We start from the raw sequence: 19,907 nt of genomic DNA on the forward strand, positions 1-19,907 counted from the left end.
TTTTAATTAGTGAATCAACATGAGGTACAGTTACATACTTACAAACTTTCATACTTGTGTTTCAGTCATACAATTGATCGAGTACCCATCCCTCTATCAGTGCCAATTCTCCACACCAATGATCCCAGTATCCCTCCCACCACCCTCACCCAGTCCCCCCCCCTTCTCACCCTGCCTCTGTGGCAGGGAATTCCCTTTTGTTCACTCTTTCCTTTTGGGTGTTGTAGTTTGCAATAGGGGCATTGAGTGGCCATTGTGTTTGATTTATAGTCTACATTCGGAACACATCTCCCAACCTGAGAGGGTCCTCCAAACACCCTAACTTGGTTTTCCCTTCTCCATCTGTGCTGTCTTTTTCTCCCAGCATGTGAGGTGGGCTTCCAAGCCGTGGAGTAATTTTCTTTGTCTTTATTTCTACTATTCTTGGGTGTTAGTTTCCCATTCTGTTACTTTATATTCCACAGAGGAGTGCAATCTTTCTATGTCTGTCCCTTTCTTTCTGACTCATTCCACTTAATATGATACTTTCCATGTTAGGTAAAAGGTAAAGGCCCTCCCATTGATCGTCGATTTGCTTGAGCGGGCCCAGTAACGTCTCCATTGGAGACTTTATTGTTACTGTGTCTGGCATATCGAATACTCTCGGTAGCTTGCCGGGCTCTCCGAGAGGGGCGGAGGAATCGAACTCGGGTCGGCCATGTTGGCCACTTGTAAGGCGAACGCCCTACCCGCTGTGCTAAATTTCATAACTTCATCTGTTCTAACAGCTGCATTGTATTCCATTGTGTAGATGTACCAGAAGAAACTCTGAATTTTGATGGAGCAGGATGTGAGGTATACTGGCCCACCTCCCAGCAATCCACCACCAAGTGGTTTGTGAACCTATTGAGTCATGTTCCCTTTAGCAACCTTTTCATTGGCCATTAAAAATTAGGTCCTTGATGTGTTTTTAGTAGAATTTGATTAATTGGTCCTGCCTTTATAGAACATAATTCTACATGTACTGCCTCATTCCCCTAAAAGTTCTGGTACCATAGTACTAGGAGACAAACCCTTTCCACCTAATCCTCTCAGTCACTATCAGAGTGGAAGTGTCTGAACATCTTAAGTGCCATTTTTATTGAGTTTTGAAAGTTTGTTTGCTTTGGTTATTTGTATTCCATATGTGAGGAGGTCATCCTATGACTGTCTTTTACCTTCTGATTTATGTCACTTAGCATTTTAATGTTAATGTTCAGTTGTCACCATAGACAAGATTTTATTGTTCTAGGGCTGGAGTGATAGCACAGCAGTAGGGTGTTCACCTTATAAGTGGCCAACATGGCCGACCCGAGTTCGATTCCTCCGCCCCTCTCGGAGAGCCCGGCAAGCTACCGAGAGTATTCGATATGCCAAACACAGTAACAACAAAGTCTCCAATGGAGACGTTACTGGGCCCGCTCGAGCAAATCGACAATCAACGGGAGGGCCTTTACCTTTACCTTTTAGCATTTTCATGTTAATGTTCAGTTGTCACCATAGACAAGATTTTATTGTTCTAGAAGTGGAGTAGGATTCCATTGAGCATATAAGGATGTCTTCTCTACCTAGGCATCTGTTGCTGGGACTCTTGAAGAGTTTTGAGCTGTTCAAAAATGTGCTTGAGGGGGGGAAATTATCTGAAAAAAAAAGATGATGCAGAGCAGAGTCCAATAAGGAAAGACCGGGAGATGGTGTACTCTTGCTAGAGTCCAGTGAAAGGACGCAAGCAGCTGGCCTGGAGAGCTGGGGTCAGAGGGCTTTGTGGAAGTGAAGTAGATGGGACTTGGCAATCGAGTCCACTTACTGAGTCAAATGTCACAGCGAGCTTCTGGATTCGGGGAACAGTGGGGTATTTAACCCAAACAGGAACGTCAGAAGTCACAATTGGTTTGCATTTGAAATAGAGAAGTTTGGATTGAGAACGTTGAGTGTGAGCTGTTGATGGCCTATCTTGACTCAGACATCTGGCGAACAGTTGGGAATGCAGCCTTGCAGCTTGGAAAAGAATTTAGGACATAAGTCAGGTATGTTAAAGCCTTGAGGGTATATTTGATAGCTGATGAAGGGAACAGAGTGAAAAGACAAAAGGTTCAGACGCAAATTGGGGCAATCCTGACATTTATGGGCTTTGTCAGAGCTTCCTCCCCCAGCTCTGGTTTGTTTGGTTTTGGTTGAGCCCAGGGTAACTCCTTCCCGGGCCAGGTCTGGCTCGCAAGTTTACCTCCCCAGAGCTCAGCTTTCTCCTTCCTGATAAAAACAAATGCCCCCAAGACCAGTATGTATTCCAACTCAGGTTACTGTATTTTTTTTTCCAAACGCAGACTTAAAAAAAAAAAAAGAAAAAGAAAAAAAATACAGCTTCTACTCTGCCTTCCTTTCTTTCTTCAATTGCAATTTCCTCTCTTTCTATGACCAATCGATTATTTAGAAATGTATGATGGCAATAGTGAAAGGGTAAAGATATTTAGGCAAGGGACTAGAGGGCAAAGGTGAGTTTCCTTCCTGTAGGAGAAAAAACCTGAATCCTTTTGTAGACAAGGGAAGAATTCAAGGTGGTGGTAATGGCTGGGGGTGAGAGGTGGGGGGGGGGGGCAGTGTGAGCACCCCTACATAGGCAAGGCTGGAAAAAAGGAAGAAGATGGAGAGGCACCATATTGCCTCCTCTGAGAGAGGGCAGTGAAGGGCAGGATACCCTGAAAGCCTTTGGATCTTCTTACTCATCAGGCCAGAGGAAGGGAGGCAGAGCTGTTGATTGAGTTTGAACCCTTAGGAATCATATAAACCTTGGGATTCCGGCACCCCAGCCCCATCACAAAACCAAAGGGATGTTCTACCAGGATCCCTGCTCAGGTGCCCTTCATGAAACCTACATCGTTCTGTAAAACACCTCAAAGATCAAAATCTCCCTCAAGCCAGACTGTTTTAAGTAGCCTAAGCAGAATTCTGTTGACAGTGTCCTGGGAAACATCCTGAAGTGGAGGATTGTAAATGGAACCCAAGGTTCAAAGATGGATGGGGTTCTGAGTAGATTTGAATTCTATTGAGCACAGTAAGAGTATTGTAGGATAACTTACACCATTAGCTGTAAAATCACATGGCCACTGTGGGCATGGAGAAAGCATGTTGAAACTTTCTTTCAGCAAAAGCCATGTTTAGGATTCCAGATCTTTCAGCATGGAGTTCATTGTATTTGACCTCTTAAAAATAAGTAAAAAATAAATTAAAATCCGAGTTAAACAAAAGAGAGTTTTAGCAATCTCTTAAGACATTCGGATGGAAGGAATGATGCTAGGAAGAGAGACCCTGGGTTCTGAATGACAGGAGCAATAATTTGCCTGTATTTAATTTGTATTGTGTTAGAAAAGAAAGCCAGAGCGAGCTTGGCCAATTCCTGCTGTTTTATAAGCCCTTAACTCCGTTGAGCTACATCAGTCTTACTTTTCAGGGTCCCTTTTTAATGTTTGATTTTTAAAAAATTTCTTTTCGAGCGAGCCCCCACTAATTGTTTCCTTATGGCAGCTGCTAGTGATTTAAGACTGATCATGGGCACATATAGGCCTTTATTTGGGACTCAAACTAACATCACAAAAGAACTTACAGTTACGATCTCCCCACAGAAAATGCCCAGAAAATAATAGTTGTAAAAGTTTTACAATAAGTGGGACTGGTTTTGATATTTTAAATTTCTGTTTATTTCTACCTCCTTTTTTCGTGTAGTGTCTTTTCATCTCCAATGCAAAATGAAAGGTGTAAAGACTGGAACAATAAAGCTGTTTATAGCTATAATTCCCTTCCAAGGTTTAGCAGAACTTGACACTATAATAAACAGAACTCTTCTGCAGCAACAGAGAGTCTGGTTCTTGTACAATTCTTTATACATCGCTGCTTTGAACACTGAGCATTTTATTGCATTCTTTTCTTTCTAGGTGTTGCAATTTGGCAAGAATTAATTGAGCACCTATTGTATAGCAGAGATGACCAGGTCATTCTCGGAACTAAAGGCGTTTATCTTGTTGAATTATTGAAGTTAGGTGGTCTAAGCTACAATAATGTTCTGTTTGGTTTGGCTTGATTTAGTAACTGTCCCTACATTCATTTTCATCATCGATGTATTGATGATGAACATCATAGAATTTCAGGAGTTTGGCTTCGCTGAAAACCTCTCTCTGTGTGTCATATTCACACCCCAAGTCCCTGTGCCACTTTTCCTCTATCCCTTCCTGCCATATCTTCTCCACTTTCTGGTAACCTTCATAGTTTTGTCTGCATCCAGGAATTTGTGTTGTAGTCTGTCAGTTCATTTGCTTTAGTTATTCATGTCTTGTAAGTGAGTGAAGGCCACTGGTAATTGTCTTTCCATTTCTGACTTGTTTTACTTAGCATGATCACCTCAAGTTCCCTCCATTCCCAGCACTTAAAGGTCTGGTTGTGCCTTTTGTATCATTGGAGTAGTGTCCTCTGAGTGTGTAAGCCACAGCTGCTCTTACCTGTGGATGGACATTTCCAATGCTTCCATATTTTTGTTATTTGAGTACTGCTGCTTCAAACATAGGTGTGCAAAGATTTTTTCAAATTAGTGTTTTCATATCCTTTAAATAAATTCATAAGACTGGTGGTGCTGAATCATAGGAAATTTTTGTATTTATTTTGAGGTGGTCTGTGTTAACCCCCCTTAGTCTCTTAGTGTTTTCAGATATCTGCCAAATAATTGCTGAACACATTGCCCTTGGCTTGTAGGAAACCAGTGTCTTTACTTTATTCATCCTCAGGCTCAAGGATCTGAAAAGGAAATTTAATTTTAAGTTTTCCATGATTAAAATATTAGAGTATGTGCTTACATACTACTACTATTTAACTACTGTGAGTAGATAAAACAATCTGTAAGTCTTTTTCTTGCAATTCTTTGTTCTGAACAGCAGCAAGAATTGTGTTCCCCTTGTTAATGAGCCTACTGCCAAAGTTCCTATTGGTGATTCTGGCCAGGATTTTAGTCTGGGCCTGTTTTACTCCATACTTCAAGCTCTTAACCATACTTGATTTTATGTGCTTTATTTTAAAGCAAGTTTCTCAAATTATACTTTTTTAACTTTTTTCTTGTCATATTAAAATGAAATTATAGACTTGCTCTTCAAGCCCATGAATACACATCTTGCTTGGTCTTCCCACTCTGGGAAAGTCTGTTTTCTCTTCAACACATTTCCTTTCGTTCAATAAAAACTATCTTGATTTTCTAAAAATAAATAAATAAAATGGAATAAATACAAACATACACTCCTGGATTTATGCTTACATATGGGAATACCTGCATTTTATATCAGTTTTTTTATAAAAGTTTTAAATGTGTATGCTTAGCTGAGGTTAATTTCCAAGTTGGAAGTCTATGAAACAAAAAATTGAGGAAGAAGTTTCCCTCAAAAATATATTAAGCTAGTAAATATTTAAATATAAAATACAAAAATTATTTAAATTATAAAATATAAAATAGATTAAGCTAGATGCCTCTGTGGGTTCAGGGTTAGCATATGTGCTTGGAAGACCCTTGCTCACATTTTGGTGAGAAGTGAGCTTTTGCTGCCTGCTCTCAGAAGTAGGTAGACGTTTCCATATGAACATGACTAGGAGCGCCCATTGAATTTTCCCATTGCTCATATTTTCAGTGTGTCTTTGAAATTTTGCAGTTTCAAAAACGTGGTAAAAAAAAAATCCTTGGTGCCAGGGGCTGGAGTGATAGCACAGCAGGTAGGGTGTTTGCCTTGCATGCAGCCAACATGGCCGACCCAGGTTTGATTCCCAGCATCCCATATGGTCCCCCGAGCACCGCCAGGAGTAGTTCCTGCGTGCATGAGCCAGGAGTAACCCCTGAGCATTGCCGGGTGTGACCCAAAAAGAAAAAAAAAAATCCTTGGTGCCAAATTCAATAGTTTCAGGTACAAGTGGTTTGAGTTTTCTTTCCAAATGCTCAATGGTGGGAAGTAGAGGCTGACAGTGACTTGCATTAGTGCTTCTATTGCTTTTGAACAAGAGAAAAGCAAGAAGCTCCTTGGTTCCTTCCTGCCTGGGAAGCTGTGAGTGCTGACCAGCAGAGAATCTGGGCACATGGACATCAAATGCACAGTGAGCTCTGAGAAGATTCCACGCTCCTGGAAATAACCTGAGTGCAATTGAGTTTGTCTTCATAATCTTTAAGAGGTGAGGCAAAGTGTGACTTTTAAAACACCAGAGCCAGGGCTAGGAGCTATAGCACAGTAGGTAGGGCATTTGCCTTGCACTCATCCAAGCCGGGTTCGATTCTCGGCATCCCATAATGTTCCCCAAGTACCTCCAGGAGTAATTCCTGAGTGCAGAGCCAGGACTAACCCCTGTGCATTGCCAGGTGTGACCCAAAAAGAAAAAAATAATAAATAAAATAAAATACCAGAGCCCCATGTTCAGTGTGGGCTGGAACGATAGCACAGTGGTAGGGCATTTGCCTTGCATGCGGCTGACCCGACCGACCTGGGTTCAATTCCTCCACCCCACTCAGAGAGCCCGGCAAGATACTGAGAGTATCTCGCTTGCACGGCAAAGCCTGGCAAGCTACCCGTGACATATTCGATATGCTAAACACAATAACAAGAAGTCTCACAATGGAGATGTTACTGGGCCCGCTCGAGCAAATTGATGAACAACGGGAGGACAGTGACAGTGACAGTGACATGTTCAGTGTGAAGTTTTAAAAAGTAGACAAAGGGTCCAGAACAGCAGGTGGGGCATTTGCTGAGCTTGCACGCAGCTGACCTCAGTTCAGTCCCCAGCATCCTGTGTGGTCCCCTGAACATAGCCAGGTGTGACCAAAAAAAAAAAAACCTAAAAAGGTAGAAAAAGGCACCCTTTAGAGTCCTCTATTTTGAAAACACACATGGGAGTATGGTGCTTCCCTAATTGCTGAGTGAATCCAGGTGGCTTCCACCTGGGGTAGCAGGATGGTCACCCTCAGACCTCCAAATTCCTCCTGACAATTCTCTCTGTGGCTGTGTCTCTCGCTCTGTGTGTCTGTCTCTGACCCTTCCACCCCCACCTCCGTTTCTGAATAGGACAACCCAAACTGACTTTTGTGATCTGTTTGCGATTAAAATCCATGTCTAAAATCCGACAGAAATTCTACATGGCTCACCTGGCCCGGGGAGTGGGGGGCGCTATTTTTCCAGATGAAATCGGCTTGGGTATTGTACTGCTTCTCCCTCAGACTCATACTTGTGCATGTTCTAAGGAGTAGGTTTCTGAAGAGTAGGGCTTCTTAGGCTGTAGAGATCATCTGCTCAGGGCCCACAGGTCCAATCAGTGTGCTGGGCATGTGGATTCTACTGAAGAAACGTCTCCTGAATCTAGCCACCCAGATTCAGATTGTTACCATCTCAATCCTGGACCAGGGCAATTAGTGCCTAAGAAGAATGAACCGCCTCTCATGCTCTAAGTTTCCCCAAACACACTCACACTCCCTACCCCCTTGTTCAGTTGATGGCACTCAACTGATGGCAGGTCCAGGGCCCTGGGTTTTGCCAGCCACTTTCTCAAATCTCTCTTCCCTGCTCTTCTTCATCCACTGCTCACACCACATCTTTGCTAACCCCCAATTCCCTCTTCCCTCTCTAATAGTCTGGGGTCCCCTCACACCCACACACACTCTCCCACCTGAGCTGCTCCCCTTCCCCCACCCACATCTCTGTACATCCCTCAGAAGCCAATCCCATGACTCACTTTTTCAGACCATCTCTTCTGCCTGTCTTCCTCTCTGCGCCCACAAGAGAAGGCTTCTTCCAATGATTTTGTTGCCAAGTTGATACTTGGCCATACACGCCTAGAAAATGAAACTTGCTTGTCCTCACAATTCTAGAGTCATGAAAAGATTAATCAGAAAAAGGTTTGTCCTATTAAAAAATGATCTACACTTTTCTGGGATAGAAATCGTAACTCTATTCTTATTCCAGCAGTACTGTCTGCCAAAAATTCCATGGCCTGCCCCTTTTCCATTTTTTCTACCTCCTGCAGAATTTAATTTTTTGTTTTCACAATTTGCATCTTTAAAAAATCATCCCCCTTTTTAGTTCCTGCCAGTTCAAAGTATGCAAAATTCACAGTTCTTACAAATTTTAAGCCTTTGTTGGGGCATCCAACCCCTATGAATCTATCTATCTGATTCAGCTAGATTTTGATTACTTTTAAAATGTATTAAAACGGTGTCTTTTCCTGGATTTTATTTAGTGTGCCTCTCACTCATTGTCCTTTTAGTTGGGTTTTATTATTTAACTGAAGTAGGTGGTAGAGCACAAATAGAAACAGAAATTGCTGTAGACGAGGCCTATCTTGAAACTGGGTAAGAATAGAAAGGTCCCGGGCTGCCCTCAAAATATTGGCGTGTTCATATGTTCATATTGGCGTGTTCATACTTATCACAATAATACACCACTGCAAAACCTTCTATGACTCAGATTATTCACAAATTTGTCCTGTTGCCAGTTATTATCACCCAGAGTTGATTTTTCCCAAAAACTGTTAAAAATATAAGTAAATAAGAACCCATCTTTATCATTTTCAAAGTTAACAATCAAAGAACACTTTCATCTGTACTGTTCTGATTTCATAAAGAGCCACGACTCCCAAAGGTAGTATTTTGAAATCCTATCTGTTTTAGGAAGGTGGTCCACACCTTTCTTCCAATTCAGTCCACATTTGCAGTGGGGAGGGTCGGACCCGGGAAGAAGTGAGAGGTTTCCGGCTGAGCCTAAGAAGAATGAACCGCCTCTCATGCTCTAAGTTTTCCCAAACACACTCACACTCTCTACCCCCTTGTTCAGTTGATGGCACTCAACTGATGGCAGGTCCAGGGCCCTGGATGTGCTGGTACGCTGGAGCACGATGTGGCCCTGGAGCAGGTGCACATCCGTGCAGGGAGCTGGTCTCAGAGCTGGCAGGTACCAGGACACCTTCCTGTCTGCCCAGAGACACCCCAATATGGTGCCGCAGCATGGACTGAGCACGTTGTGAAGGCCAGTTTGCACCTGCAGAGCCGTCGCTGGCACGTGTGGCTTTGGCCTGAGGGATAGGACTTTGCAAAGATGTGTTACCTCTGATCCCTCTCTAAAAATGACATACCCACAGCTTGGGTCTTTGGCCTCACGGGACTGTCCAACGGGAGGAAGCCATGCGGAGGCGGGCAGGATCTGCAGGAACTGGGATGTCTTGGGAACTTTCTTTCCTTTTTTTCCAAATGTATTTCTATTTTAATTTTTTAAATATTCTTAAATTGAGATTCTGTGGTTTATGATGCTATTGATAATGGTTTCTTATTAAAAAAAAATGCCCTCCCTTGGGCAAAAAAACAGGATAAATCTTAGAGCACCACTAGGTAAAGCGCTGAAACAATCAAATATTTGCAGGCCTATCATCTTTAAATTAACAGTACTCACATTGATTAAGAAACCAAAACAGTGTCCATGGTCTGCCCAATCATATTCTCTTATGGAAAGTCCAGAAGATGGGTTTTCTTTCTTTTTCTCTGAAGACAGGTTGTGGTAAGAGTAAGAGTCTAGATTTTAAGTTTAAACAAATAGCTTAATGTAGCATAGGAAAAAATCGTGTCTTAATTTTTGACTCTAGTGTAAACAAAATTGATAATCAGATAATCAATGAAGCTTCATTTTAATTTAAAAAAATAATGGTTTCTTGTGCACATCATTTCAATACCACACCCCTCACCAGTGTGCCCCCTCCATCTCCCAAGGACCCCAATGCTCTGCCCTCCCCAGCCCCGCACCCAGCTGTATGGCTCAGTTCTCCTGTTAGGTTGCCTCTAGACCTTGGTTGCTGCTTTGTTGTGGATGTTGAAGTCTCTCACATATGCAGAGACTGTTCTGTGTCTGCCACTCTCCTTCAGGCTGACTTCTCTCAGCATGCCTTCTCATTCCACCTGTGCTTTGGGGGGTCTTCAGTTCTTCGTACTAGTCTGTGGGAAAGGGAGGATCTCAGTTTTGGCACTACCTGGCATTTTCAGGATGGCCTACTGAGCTTTAGAGTCAGCCTTTACCACCATGTTCTCCACCGATGCCTAGAACATTGCCAAACTCACAGACAAAAATAAAGACTCAAATAGCTGACTATTGAAATCAGGACCAAAATAACTTCTGCTCTATTTCTTAAGCTTGATGGTTGGGATCCTCTTCTTCATCTCTTTGGGTTTTCAGTACTCTGCCAGAACAGAATCCTACTTGGAGATCATTAATGAACACTTTGGGTGTGTTGCAAATAAACAAATAAATTTCTTAAACCTTATTTAAAAGAGGTAGGGATGTAACATACTCATGACTCTCCACTTGAATCACTGCATACATTGATAAAAATGTTCAGAAAAATCATTTCTTTGCATTTCTATTATTTATTGGCAAATGTGGGGAAGAGAAGAGAGAAAGGGTTTTCATATCCTTTTGATTCCAGGATATTCCTCTGCTCTCCTTGTCTACATTTTCTATAGTTTAGCTTATTTTTCTCATGTTTTGAACTTGAGGGCTTGGGGCCAGGGCTCTGGAAAGTGTAGCTGGGTGACATTTCCCATGGCACCAGTTGGTGAAGTCAAGCACCAGATACATGGTCATCGTTCTGTCCCAGAATTCAGTTCTCAAGTCAGAGCCAACACCTACTATTCCAAACCTCTGCGTTTCAAAGTTCTGGCTCACCCACGTACACAAAAATCTACCTTTAATTATCTCTGATTTTTATTTGCTGACTCTGTGAAAGAAATATAATAGTTTCTTCATGAAAATAAGGGAAGCTTAAATGCAGTAATAAATGAAAGTTCTTTGTTGGTAATAAAATATACTGAATATATGATTCTGTTGTTATAAATTCCATGGTAATTTTGCAGCTGTTGTTAAGAGTAAAACAAGTGAGAGTGAGGACTTAATAGATTGCCCGTAAGCTGCTGCTTAGTGGGATATAGCACAAGCAGAGCTTTCCTGCATTCTCACCTGAAATGACACAGCAGAGGGTCTTCACAGACCTGAGAAGTTCTCTTTTTCTCGGACCCGATTTGTTTCTTGCCTAGAGTTATCCTCATCCCCAGGTTCTACTAAAGATGAATGTGAGAGTTAGAGTTCACTCTGAAATGCTCTCATTCCTTCCATAGGCCAAATCCCAGATCTTGTCTTTTAGAGCTAGGGAAAAAATATGTCGATGCATCTAGAATTAAAATTTCTTGCTGATATTTTGTTCAGAGGTAACAGAAGTCTTAGTGTGGCTCAAGCTGTGCAACAAAACATAAATTCCTAAGTAGAACTGTGTATATTTGCCCATCTTATTTATGACAAAAAAATTCAATAGAAAGAGGCATTTTCAGATTCAATAAGGGTTCATAACCCAACACCACATGTGTCATCTGCCCCCAGCAATGCCAGAAGTAATCCCTGAGCACAGAGCCAGAAGTAAGCCTTGAGCACTGCCAGGGGTGGCCCAAAAAACCAAAAAGCAGAAAAAAACAACAACAGGAAGTACTCCTAACAAATCAGCAGGATAACTCAGTAGGGAAAAAAAGACAAACATGTGAACACCTTTTGGAAGAGAGCACAAAATGATAAATACATGTTTTTAAAAGATTTCAATTTAATCATTTTCCGGAGGAATACTGACTAAAACAAAGAGTGAAACAGCTACACTTCTCATAAGAATATTTGAAATGGAAAAGATGGATAATGTCAAGTCTTGTGAATGACATAAGGGTAGTCAAATTCTTATCCTTTGCTGATGAGAGTGTAAATTGCTAGCTGCATGTTGTGGAACTGTTTGGCAGTATCTCCTAAAACAGCGTAGAAATTTGCTGTCATCCAACAGCCCCGCTCCAGAGTCTCCATGCAGTAGAAATGCCCACAATCTCTCTCCAAAATACACACAACTAAGATGCTTACAGAGAGAAACAGGAGAAACACTATTTGTAAGAAAGGACCTGGAAAATCCCGGAAGCAAATCTCCCTCAATAGTAGGAAGCATTAATAATGGTCTATTCACATGGGGGAACATTATGAAGCTGTAAGATCTAAGTCTACATGCGTTATGTATGCATTTCAGAGTGATAAAGTAAAAGAGGTCAGACACATGCTGTTTAAAGTATAAAGTACTATTTGTATAAAGTACAAAAATGGGCAAACTGTTTTGTCAGAGGTCAGAAGAGTGATTCATGCCAGTGAAGTATCCTGATCGGAATTATCAGAAGAGGATCCTTGGAGTTATTTATTTATTTAAATTTATTTATTTAATTAATAAATAAATTTTATGGGCTGGAGTGATAGCACAGTGGGTAGGGCATTCGCCTTACAAGCGGCCAACATGGCTGACCCGAGTTCAATTCCTCTGCCCCTCTCAGAGAGCCCGGCAAGCTACCGAGAGTATTTGATATGCCAAACACAGTAACAACAAAGTCTCCAATGGAGACGTTACTGGGCCCGCTCGAGCAAATCGACGATCAACGGGAGGGCCTATTTAATTTTATTGAATCACCATGAGATAGTTACAAGCTATCATATTTGGGTTACAATCACACGATGATCAAACACCCATCCCTCCACCAGTGCACATTCCCCACCACGAATATCACCGGTCTACCCACCCTTTCCACCCTCCCCCTGCTTCCATGACAGATAATATTCCCCATACTCTCTCTCTACTTTTTGGCATTATGGTTTGCAATACAGACACTGAGAGGTTATCATGTTTGGTCCTTTATCTACTTTCAGCACACATCTCCCATCCCGAATGCTTCCTCAAGCCATCATTTTTTTAGTGATCCCTTCTCTATTCCAGCTGCCTTCTCCCCTTTGCTCATGAGGCAGGCTTCAAGCTATGAACCAATCTATCTGTCTCATGTACCATGTATCTGCTATCCTTAGATGTCAGTCTCATGTTATGTTGTTTTATATGCCACTAATGAGTGCAGTTCTTCTATGTCTGCCCCTCTCTTTCTGACTCATTTCACTTAGCATGATACTCGCCATGTCTATCCATTTATAAGCAAAGTTCATGACTTCATCTCTCCTGACAGCTGCATAGTATTCCACTGTGTAGATGTACCAAAGTTTCTTTAACCAGTCATCTGTTCTAGGGCACTTGGGTTGTTTCCAGATTTTGGCTATTGTGAACAGTGCTGCAATGAACATATAGGTACAGAAGTCCTTTCTACTGTGCTTTTTTGCATCCTCAGGATATATTCCAAGAAGTGGTATTGCAGGGTCATATGGAAGCTCAATTTTTAGTTTTTGAAGGACTGTCCATATTGTTTTCCAAAAAGGTTGGACTAGTGGGCATTCCCACCAACATTGAAAGAGTGTCCCTTTTTCCCCACATCGACGCCAGCACTGGTTGATTTTGCTCTTTTGAATGTGTGCCAGTCCCTGTGGTTTGAGATGATATCTCATTGTTGTTTTGATTTGCATCTCCCTGATGGCTAGCGATGTGGAGCATCTTTTCATGTGCCTTTTGGCCATTTGTATTTCTTTTTTGAGGAAATTTCTGTTCATTTCTTCTCCCCATTTTTGGATGGGGTTGGAGGTTTTTTTCTTTTACAATTCTACTATTGTCTTGTATATCTTGGATATTAATCCTTTATCAGATGGGTATTGGGTAAATCTTCTTTCCCATTCTGTGGGCTCTTTCTGTTTTTGTTTTTTTGTCGCTGTTTCTTTTGAAGTGCAGAAGCTTCTTAGTTTGATGTAGTCCCATTTCTTTATGTTTGCTTCCACTTGCATGGTCAGTGCTGTTTCATCCTTAAAGATGTTTTTAGCTTCAATGTCGTGGAGAGTTCTGCCTACATTTTCCTCTATGGATCTTATGGATTCATGTCTGATATTGAGGTCTTTAATCCACTTTGATCTGACTTTTGTGCCTGGCATTAGACAGAGGTCAGAGTTCACTTTTTTGCAGGTAGCTATCCAGTTTTCCCAGCACCACTTGTTGAAGGGGCTTTCCTTGTTCCACTTCACATTTCTTGCTCCTTTGTCAAAGATTAAGTGGTCATAATGACAACTGCTTTGTAGTATAGTTTGAAGTTGGGGAGGGTGATGCCACTCATCTTCTTTTTCCCAAGGATCGTTTTAACTATTCATGGGAGTTTATTGTTCCATATGAATTTCAGGAGTGTTTTGTCTAATTCTTTGAAAAATGTCATGGGCATCCTGATAGGGACTGCATTGAATTTTTATACTGTTTTCGGCAGTTATTGTCACTTTGATAATGTTAATCCTCCCTATCCATGAGCAGGGGATGTGTCTCCATTTCCTAGTGTCCTCTTTTATTTCTTGAAGTAGTGTTTTATAATTTTCCTTGTAAAGATCCTTCACCTCTTTGGTTAAGCTGATTCCAAGGTACTTGATTTTCTGAGGTACTATTGTGAATGTGATTGTTTTTTAATGTCTATTTCTTCTCTTTTGTTATTTGTATATAAGAAAGCCATGGACTTTGGGGTGTTGATTTTGTAGCCTGCTACTTTACTAAACCGACCTATTGTTTGTAGGAGCTTTTCTGTAGAATTTTTAGGGTTTTCTAAGTATAGTATAATATCGTCTGCAGATAGTGATAGCTTGACCTCTTCCTTTCCCACCTGTATTCCCTTGATACCTTTCTCTTGCCTAACTGCAATGGCCAGGACTTCCAGTACTAAATTGAATAGGAGTGGCGAAAGTGGGCAACCTTGTCTTGTGCCCGATCTTAGAGGGAAGGCTTTTAGTTTTTCCCCATTGAGAATGATACTTGCCAAGGGCTTGTGGTAGATGACTTTGACTATATTGAGTAAAGTTCCTTCAATGCCTATTTTGCTGAGAGTTTTCATAATAAACGGGTGCTGGATTTTGTCAAATGCTTTCTATGTGTCTATTGACATGATCATATGGTTTTTATCTTTTCTTTTGTTGATATGATGGATCATGTTGATTGATTTCCAAATGTTAAACCATCCTTGAATCCTGGGATGAATCCTACTTGGTAATAGTGTATGATCTTTTTGATGAGTTGTTGGATTCTATTTGCTAATAGTTTGTTAAGGACCTATGCATCTGTCTTCATTAGGGATATCGGCCTGTAATTCTCTTTCTTTGTGGTATCTCTGTCTGCTTTGGGTATCAGGGTGACATTTGCTTCATAGAAACTCTTCAGAAGTGGTTTTGATCCTTAAGTTTCGTGGAAAAGCTTAAAGAGAAATGGTAGTAAGTCCTCTTTAAAGATTTGGAAGAATTCACTACTGAATCCATCTGGGCCAGGACTTTTGTGCTTGGGGAGACTTTTTATTACTGTTTCAATTTCCTTCATGGTGATAGCTCTGTTCAGGTATTCCAGGTCTTCTTGGTTCAGCCTTGGGAGGCTATAGGAATCTAGGAATTTATACATTCATGGAGTTTTTTTTAAACCTGGCTTCTGCTTGCCTCAGGTGACTTCAGTTTGTGGAAAATTTATTCATCATATCCAATATTATGACATGTATACTTTTTTTTTTGCTGTGTGTATGTTTATGATAACTATCTTCACATTCTAGCCATATTGCGACTAGAGTTTCAAGTCCCAGGTTCCCTGGGATGCTGGATAGCTTAATATCCTTTGCGTGAATCTTCCAACTCACTCTGGCCGAGCTGTTTGAGGTACAATTTATTAATTACAATATTTTTCTTTCTCTTTATTTCAGGGCCCTCCCGGCATGAAAGGTGACAAGGTAAGAAAATGCACAGCAGAAATGTGTGAAGATAGTGAAAATCCCTGTTGAGAGGACCTGTACTATTTGCATCTACCAAATGGTATTTTTATCTTTCTAGTGAGCATCACGTGCTTTGTGCTAAACAATAATTTTCTCTTCCTTCCTGCCCTGTAGGGAGAACAAGGTGATCAGGGACCTCGGGTAAGTTTCACTTTTCCCATCCTGGGCAGAAAATTAATTTTGAGTCCCAAACTTATGAAACTGAAGTAGCCCCAGCTTCATAAGTGTCATTGTGTCATGTGATTCTGTTGTTGCTGGGAAAATTACTATACCACTTGTAAGTGGAAGAGCCTTAAAAATAATGAATGTGGATATCCTGTGCATGATCTTAACCAGAGAAGATTCACAGAAATCAATCCCACTGATTAAGAGCCAGAAGCATGACAGAAAGTCAACCACCTCTATGTTCACTGTTGTTCGTAAGGTCTTCAGATTTGCATATTTCATTTCGTAATATCTAGGCCATGTGGATTCCCACTGAATTTTGGCCTTTTACTGCAGTTAAACTTTATGTGCTATTGCATAAATATGTTATATTACAGATGAAAATATTAATGCATTTTAAATGTGTGTTCTTCATCTCAAGTTTGAATGCTACTTATTTAAATTTCTTATTTTCATAGGTTCTTAAGTAGATAAAAGTTGTGAGATAATTCAGCATTCCGAGGAGGAAGGGGATTCTTTGACTTCTCAAATGTGGCTCGTTTCACCATTCTAACACAATGGTGAATGCTTTGTTGTTACCTTGGTAGTGCCAAGTCCTTTCCTTCACATCTGTGCCTTATTACCCAAATGTTCAGACATACTGTTCCAATGATGTAGGGGCTCTGTTCAGACATACCTCTCAATTTTCTCATGTCACTATGCTCAAAAGTGAGTATTTGGTTAAAGAGAGTTCTTTTTTTACAGTGGAAAAGCACATTTAAAGCTTTCAGGTTGAAAACAGAAACTGTCATGTTTTCAGTGACATGCACAGATATGTCATTAGTTATTGAATTCATTTTTGCCACAGTAAAGATTTGATTGCAAAGGATCTAGTCATTGCAGATATGATCATGTTATCACTTCATGTTTATTAAACTAGGTAAAGGTTACGCTGTGATTTGCCTTCCTTTCTGTGCTTCAACCTTTTCTTCAGATAGAAATGATTGTGCCTCAGAGCATTTCTTTCTTCACAGCAGTTATTCCCGCTGATGACTAGCTTCAAGCTAAAAGCTCATCCTTATGGTCAAGGAGATTAACCATCATATCTGTCATGAACATGACTCTAATAAATTCTCCTACGCTTAAATGATTAGAAGAGAGCCACTCTGTATGTGGTGATTAGTTCACATGGTATGTCTCTGTGAATCGAATGTCATTTCTTTCTACACACAATATCAAAATAACTGTTTGCCCCCACTCAGGTAAGAGAGAAACTTTTTGCATTCTGAGAAGTCTTCTTTTGGCAAAGGAAGTGAGGGGGTGGTTCACAGCTTAGCTGTCATCGGTATGCATGCAGTCCTCATTTTCAAAAGGTGTGTTGGCTTTCATCGTTCCAAAAAGTGATGATGGATTATAAAGCGAGGCCAGAATTTCAGAATGAAACCTGAAACCAAGTGAAATTCACCTGGTTTTATGTTGCATCACAAACGAAGACTTGGACCAGGTTCCCCGAAAGTTTGGCCAAAGTTCATGAACTACTTTGACGAACCCAGACTGTCTTTCATACAGATTTCAGCCAGTTTTCACACTGACTGAAGCCAAGTTCCAGGTGATTCAGGTCCTATTTAGCATTTCAGGTGGAAAGTCTTCAAAATTGATCCTATTTTTCCCTGAATTTTGCTTTGTATTGGAGAAATTACATTTACTTTATAATTCAGGATGAATCCTCAGGGGTAAAAAAAATCTAAATTTCCTGGGAAGTACCTATTTGAGAGGGTGAGGAGACCTACTGGATTTCCTTCCTGTCTTTTTTTTTATATCCCAATTTGGAAATAAGCAGGTCAGTTGTGGTGTGCTAAGAGTTTGATAAATATAAATATCTGAAAAGTTAATATTAGTTACTTACAAAGGCCCTTATCATTCCAAGATAACAAAGTTATGGTTTTACACACACACACACACACACAAAGAATAGAGCATAAGTTAGACTGGAAACGTCTTCAATTTTAATGGAAGTTAACCCACAGTTGTCTTCCTAGACACATTCTCCCAAAGATGCTGGTGGAGAATCTCTCTCCCATGAACTTTGTACTGAAGTATCCTGTTCATTTCATCCTATCTTGATTTGGGGGGATGTTTATAGGGGCCACACCTGGCACTACTCTGAGGTTACTCCTGGCTTGGCACTCAGAAATCACTCCTAGTAGTGCTCAGGGGACCATATGGGATGCCAGGGATGGAACCCTAGTGGGTCATGTGCAAGACAAGCAGCCTAGCACTCTGGCCCTCCAATATTGAATTTAAATTCTACTTTTCCACTCATTACAAGCAATTTATTTCCTCCTATAATTAACACAATGACCCTCCAGCTTCTTAGTTCTTTATTAGGTCACTTTCCGTTATGGCATCTTTACTATTTCCCTGAATGTGAAGTAATTAAATTTTTTGTCTTCCCAATTGTCTGTCATGAGTATATTAAGGCAAAATATGTGAGTTAAAGCAGGAAAAATGGAAGATAATACATAAATTATGAGGCTCTAACTATTTTGAAATCTTCATGCATTTAATAACAAGAGCATCTACCATACCATGTTTAAGATTACCGTGCTGAGTGCTAGAGATGGCAAACGTGTCCACTTTTTGCTGTCTTCCATCACCACCAAATTCAAGCAGCCATCATCTTAGGTTTTTTTTTATAACTATGGTAATATTCTCATTAGTCTTACTTCCATTCTTGACCCTTTTTTAGAGTCCATTTTCTGCATAGCTGAGAGATCATTTTTCATTGTAAAGTAGATCACGTTTCTCCATGTTTTCAACCTTAGAATGAAATCCACTTCTCATTATTTGACTCGCTGGCCCGTCAAGGCCTGAGCTTGCCTATGTGTGTGATTTCCCCTTTCCTCAGTCTTCCCCTCCACACACTGAGCTCCAGCCTCTCTCCTTCATGTGATCTTCAAAGAGTTAGTCACATCAGTGGTTTCCCATTTGCTTTCTCTGATCTTCTTGTGACTCTTCTTGTGGGTCTTCTTGTTATTGCGATTCCATCCCAAATGCCTCTATAGGAAGAATTCCCCCCCAACCACCCAATCTATAACTTTAATTATCTTATTTTTCTCTTATTGACTGTCTGTGAGACATGTCTCTCCTTAGAATATGAACTCCATGGGAGCAAAGACTTGGTCTTCCTAATTTACATCACCTTCACCCACAACAGGGATAACTGGGTAAATGTTGAATGTTAAAATATTATCATTATGTACCCAAGGAAGTGATAATATTATGATTGCCTGAGTTAAAAAAAAAGATGTGGCTGCATGTGATTTTAGTAGAAATACTAGAAGAATGAGCCTCTTCCACTTTAAGTTATTTTAAATAAACAAATGGTGTCTCTAGAAGGGGTAGCACTGAGTTAGAATTAACAATTGGGAAATCTTTAACCAATAAGATGAAGAGCATGACATAACACATTCCAAGAAAAATTGATATTGCACATAAGATACAAGTAGGAAATGACAAAATGACTTTGCATTTAAAGACTAACATTTGAGAAGATAGGTTTCAGTGGAGAAAAGTGTATTATATTAAACTGAAATTCATTAAGGTCACATTATGGTCACATTAGGCTATGTAACTCTGTAACTCTGTCAGTCATTCAGAACAAGGACAATGTCCTGTCCTCAGTGGATAGGTGAAAGAGAGATAAGTTGTCTAGGTCTAGAATATTGGGTATTGTTAGAGTTGGGAGAGAATCAGCAATGGTCATTGAGCCAAAGAATAGTTCCGAAGTAGTCACCAACATTTCTCAAAAGTGCCATGTTTTCTGTGGGTAACAGGAGATGAGTCTTGTTTTCTCATATAATAAAATGTTCAGAGACTTTGATGGCATTGTTTATATAATTCACTGATATTACTACAGAAGTCTCTGTGAATCTCCTGACCTTTCCTTCATGATGGTAAAACTGACTCAAGTTCAAATATC

The 19,907-nt window shown here is 40.5% G+C and overlaps 1 protein-coding gene across 1 annotated transcript in view; it reads left to right on the forward strand.

Moving 5' to 3' along the window:
• COL25A1 (collagen type XXV alpha 1 chain) overlaps positions 1-19,907 on the forward strand; it is a 457,778-nt gene that overhangs the window by 293,850 nt on the left and 144,021 nt on the right. The window contains exons 6-7 of the mRNA XM_056116824.1: positions 15,713-15,739; positions 15,896-15,922. Coding sequence (XP_055972799.1) covers positions 15,713-15,739; positions 15,896-15,922 — 54 coding nt within the window. The remainder of the gene's footprint in view (positions 1-15,712; positions 15,740-15,895; positions 15,923-19,907) is intronic.

Source organism: Sorex fumeus, unplaced genomic scaffold (assembly GCF_029834395.1).
Source record: "Sorex fumeus unplaced genomic scaffold, SorFum_2.1 ptg000033l, whole genome shotgun sequence".
NCBI lineage: Eukaryota > Metazoa > Chordata > Mammalia > Eulipotyphla > Soricidae > Sorex > Sorex fumeus.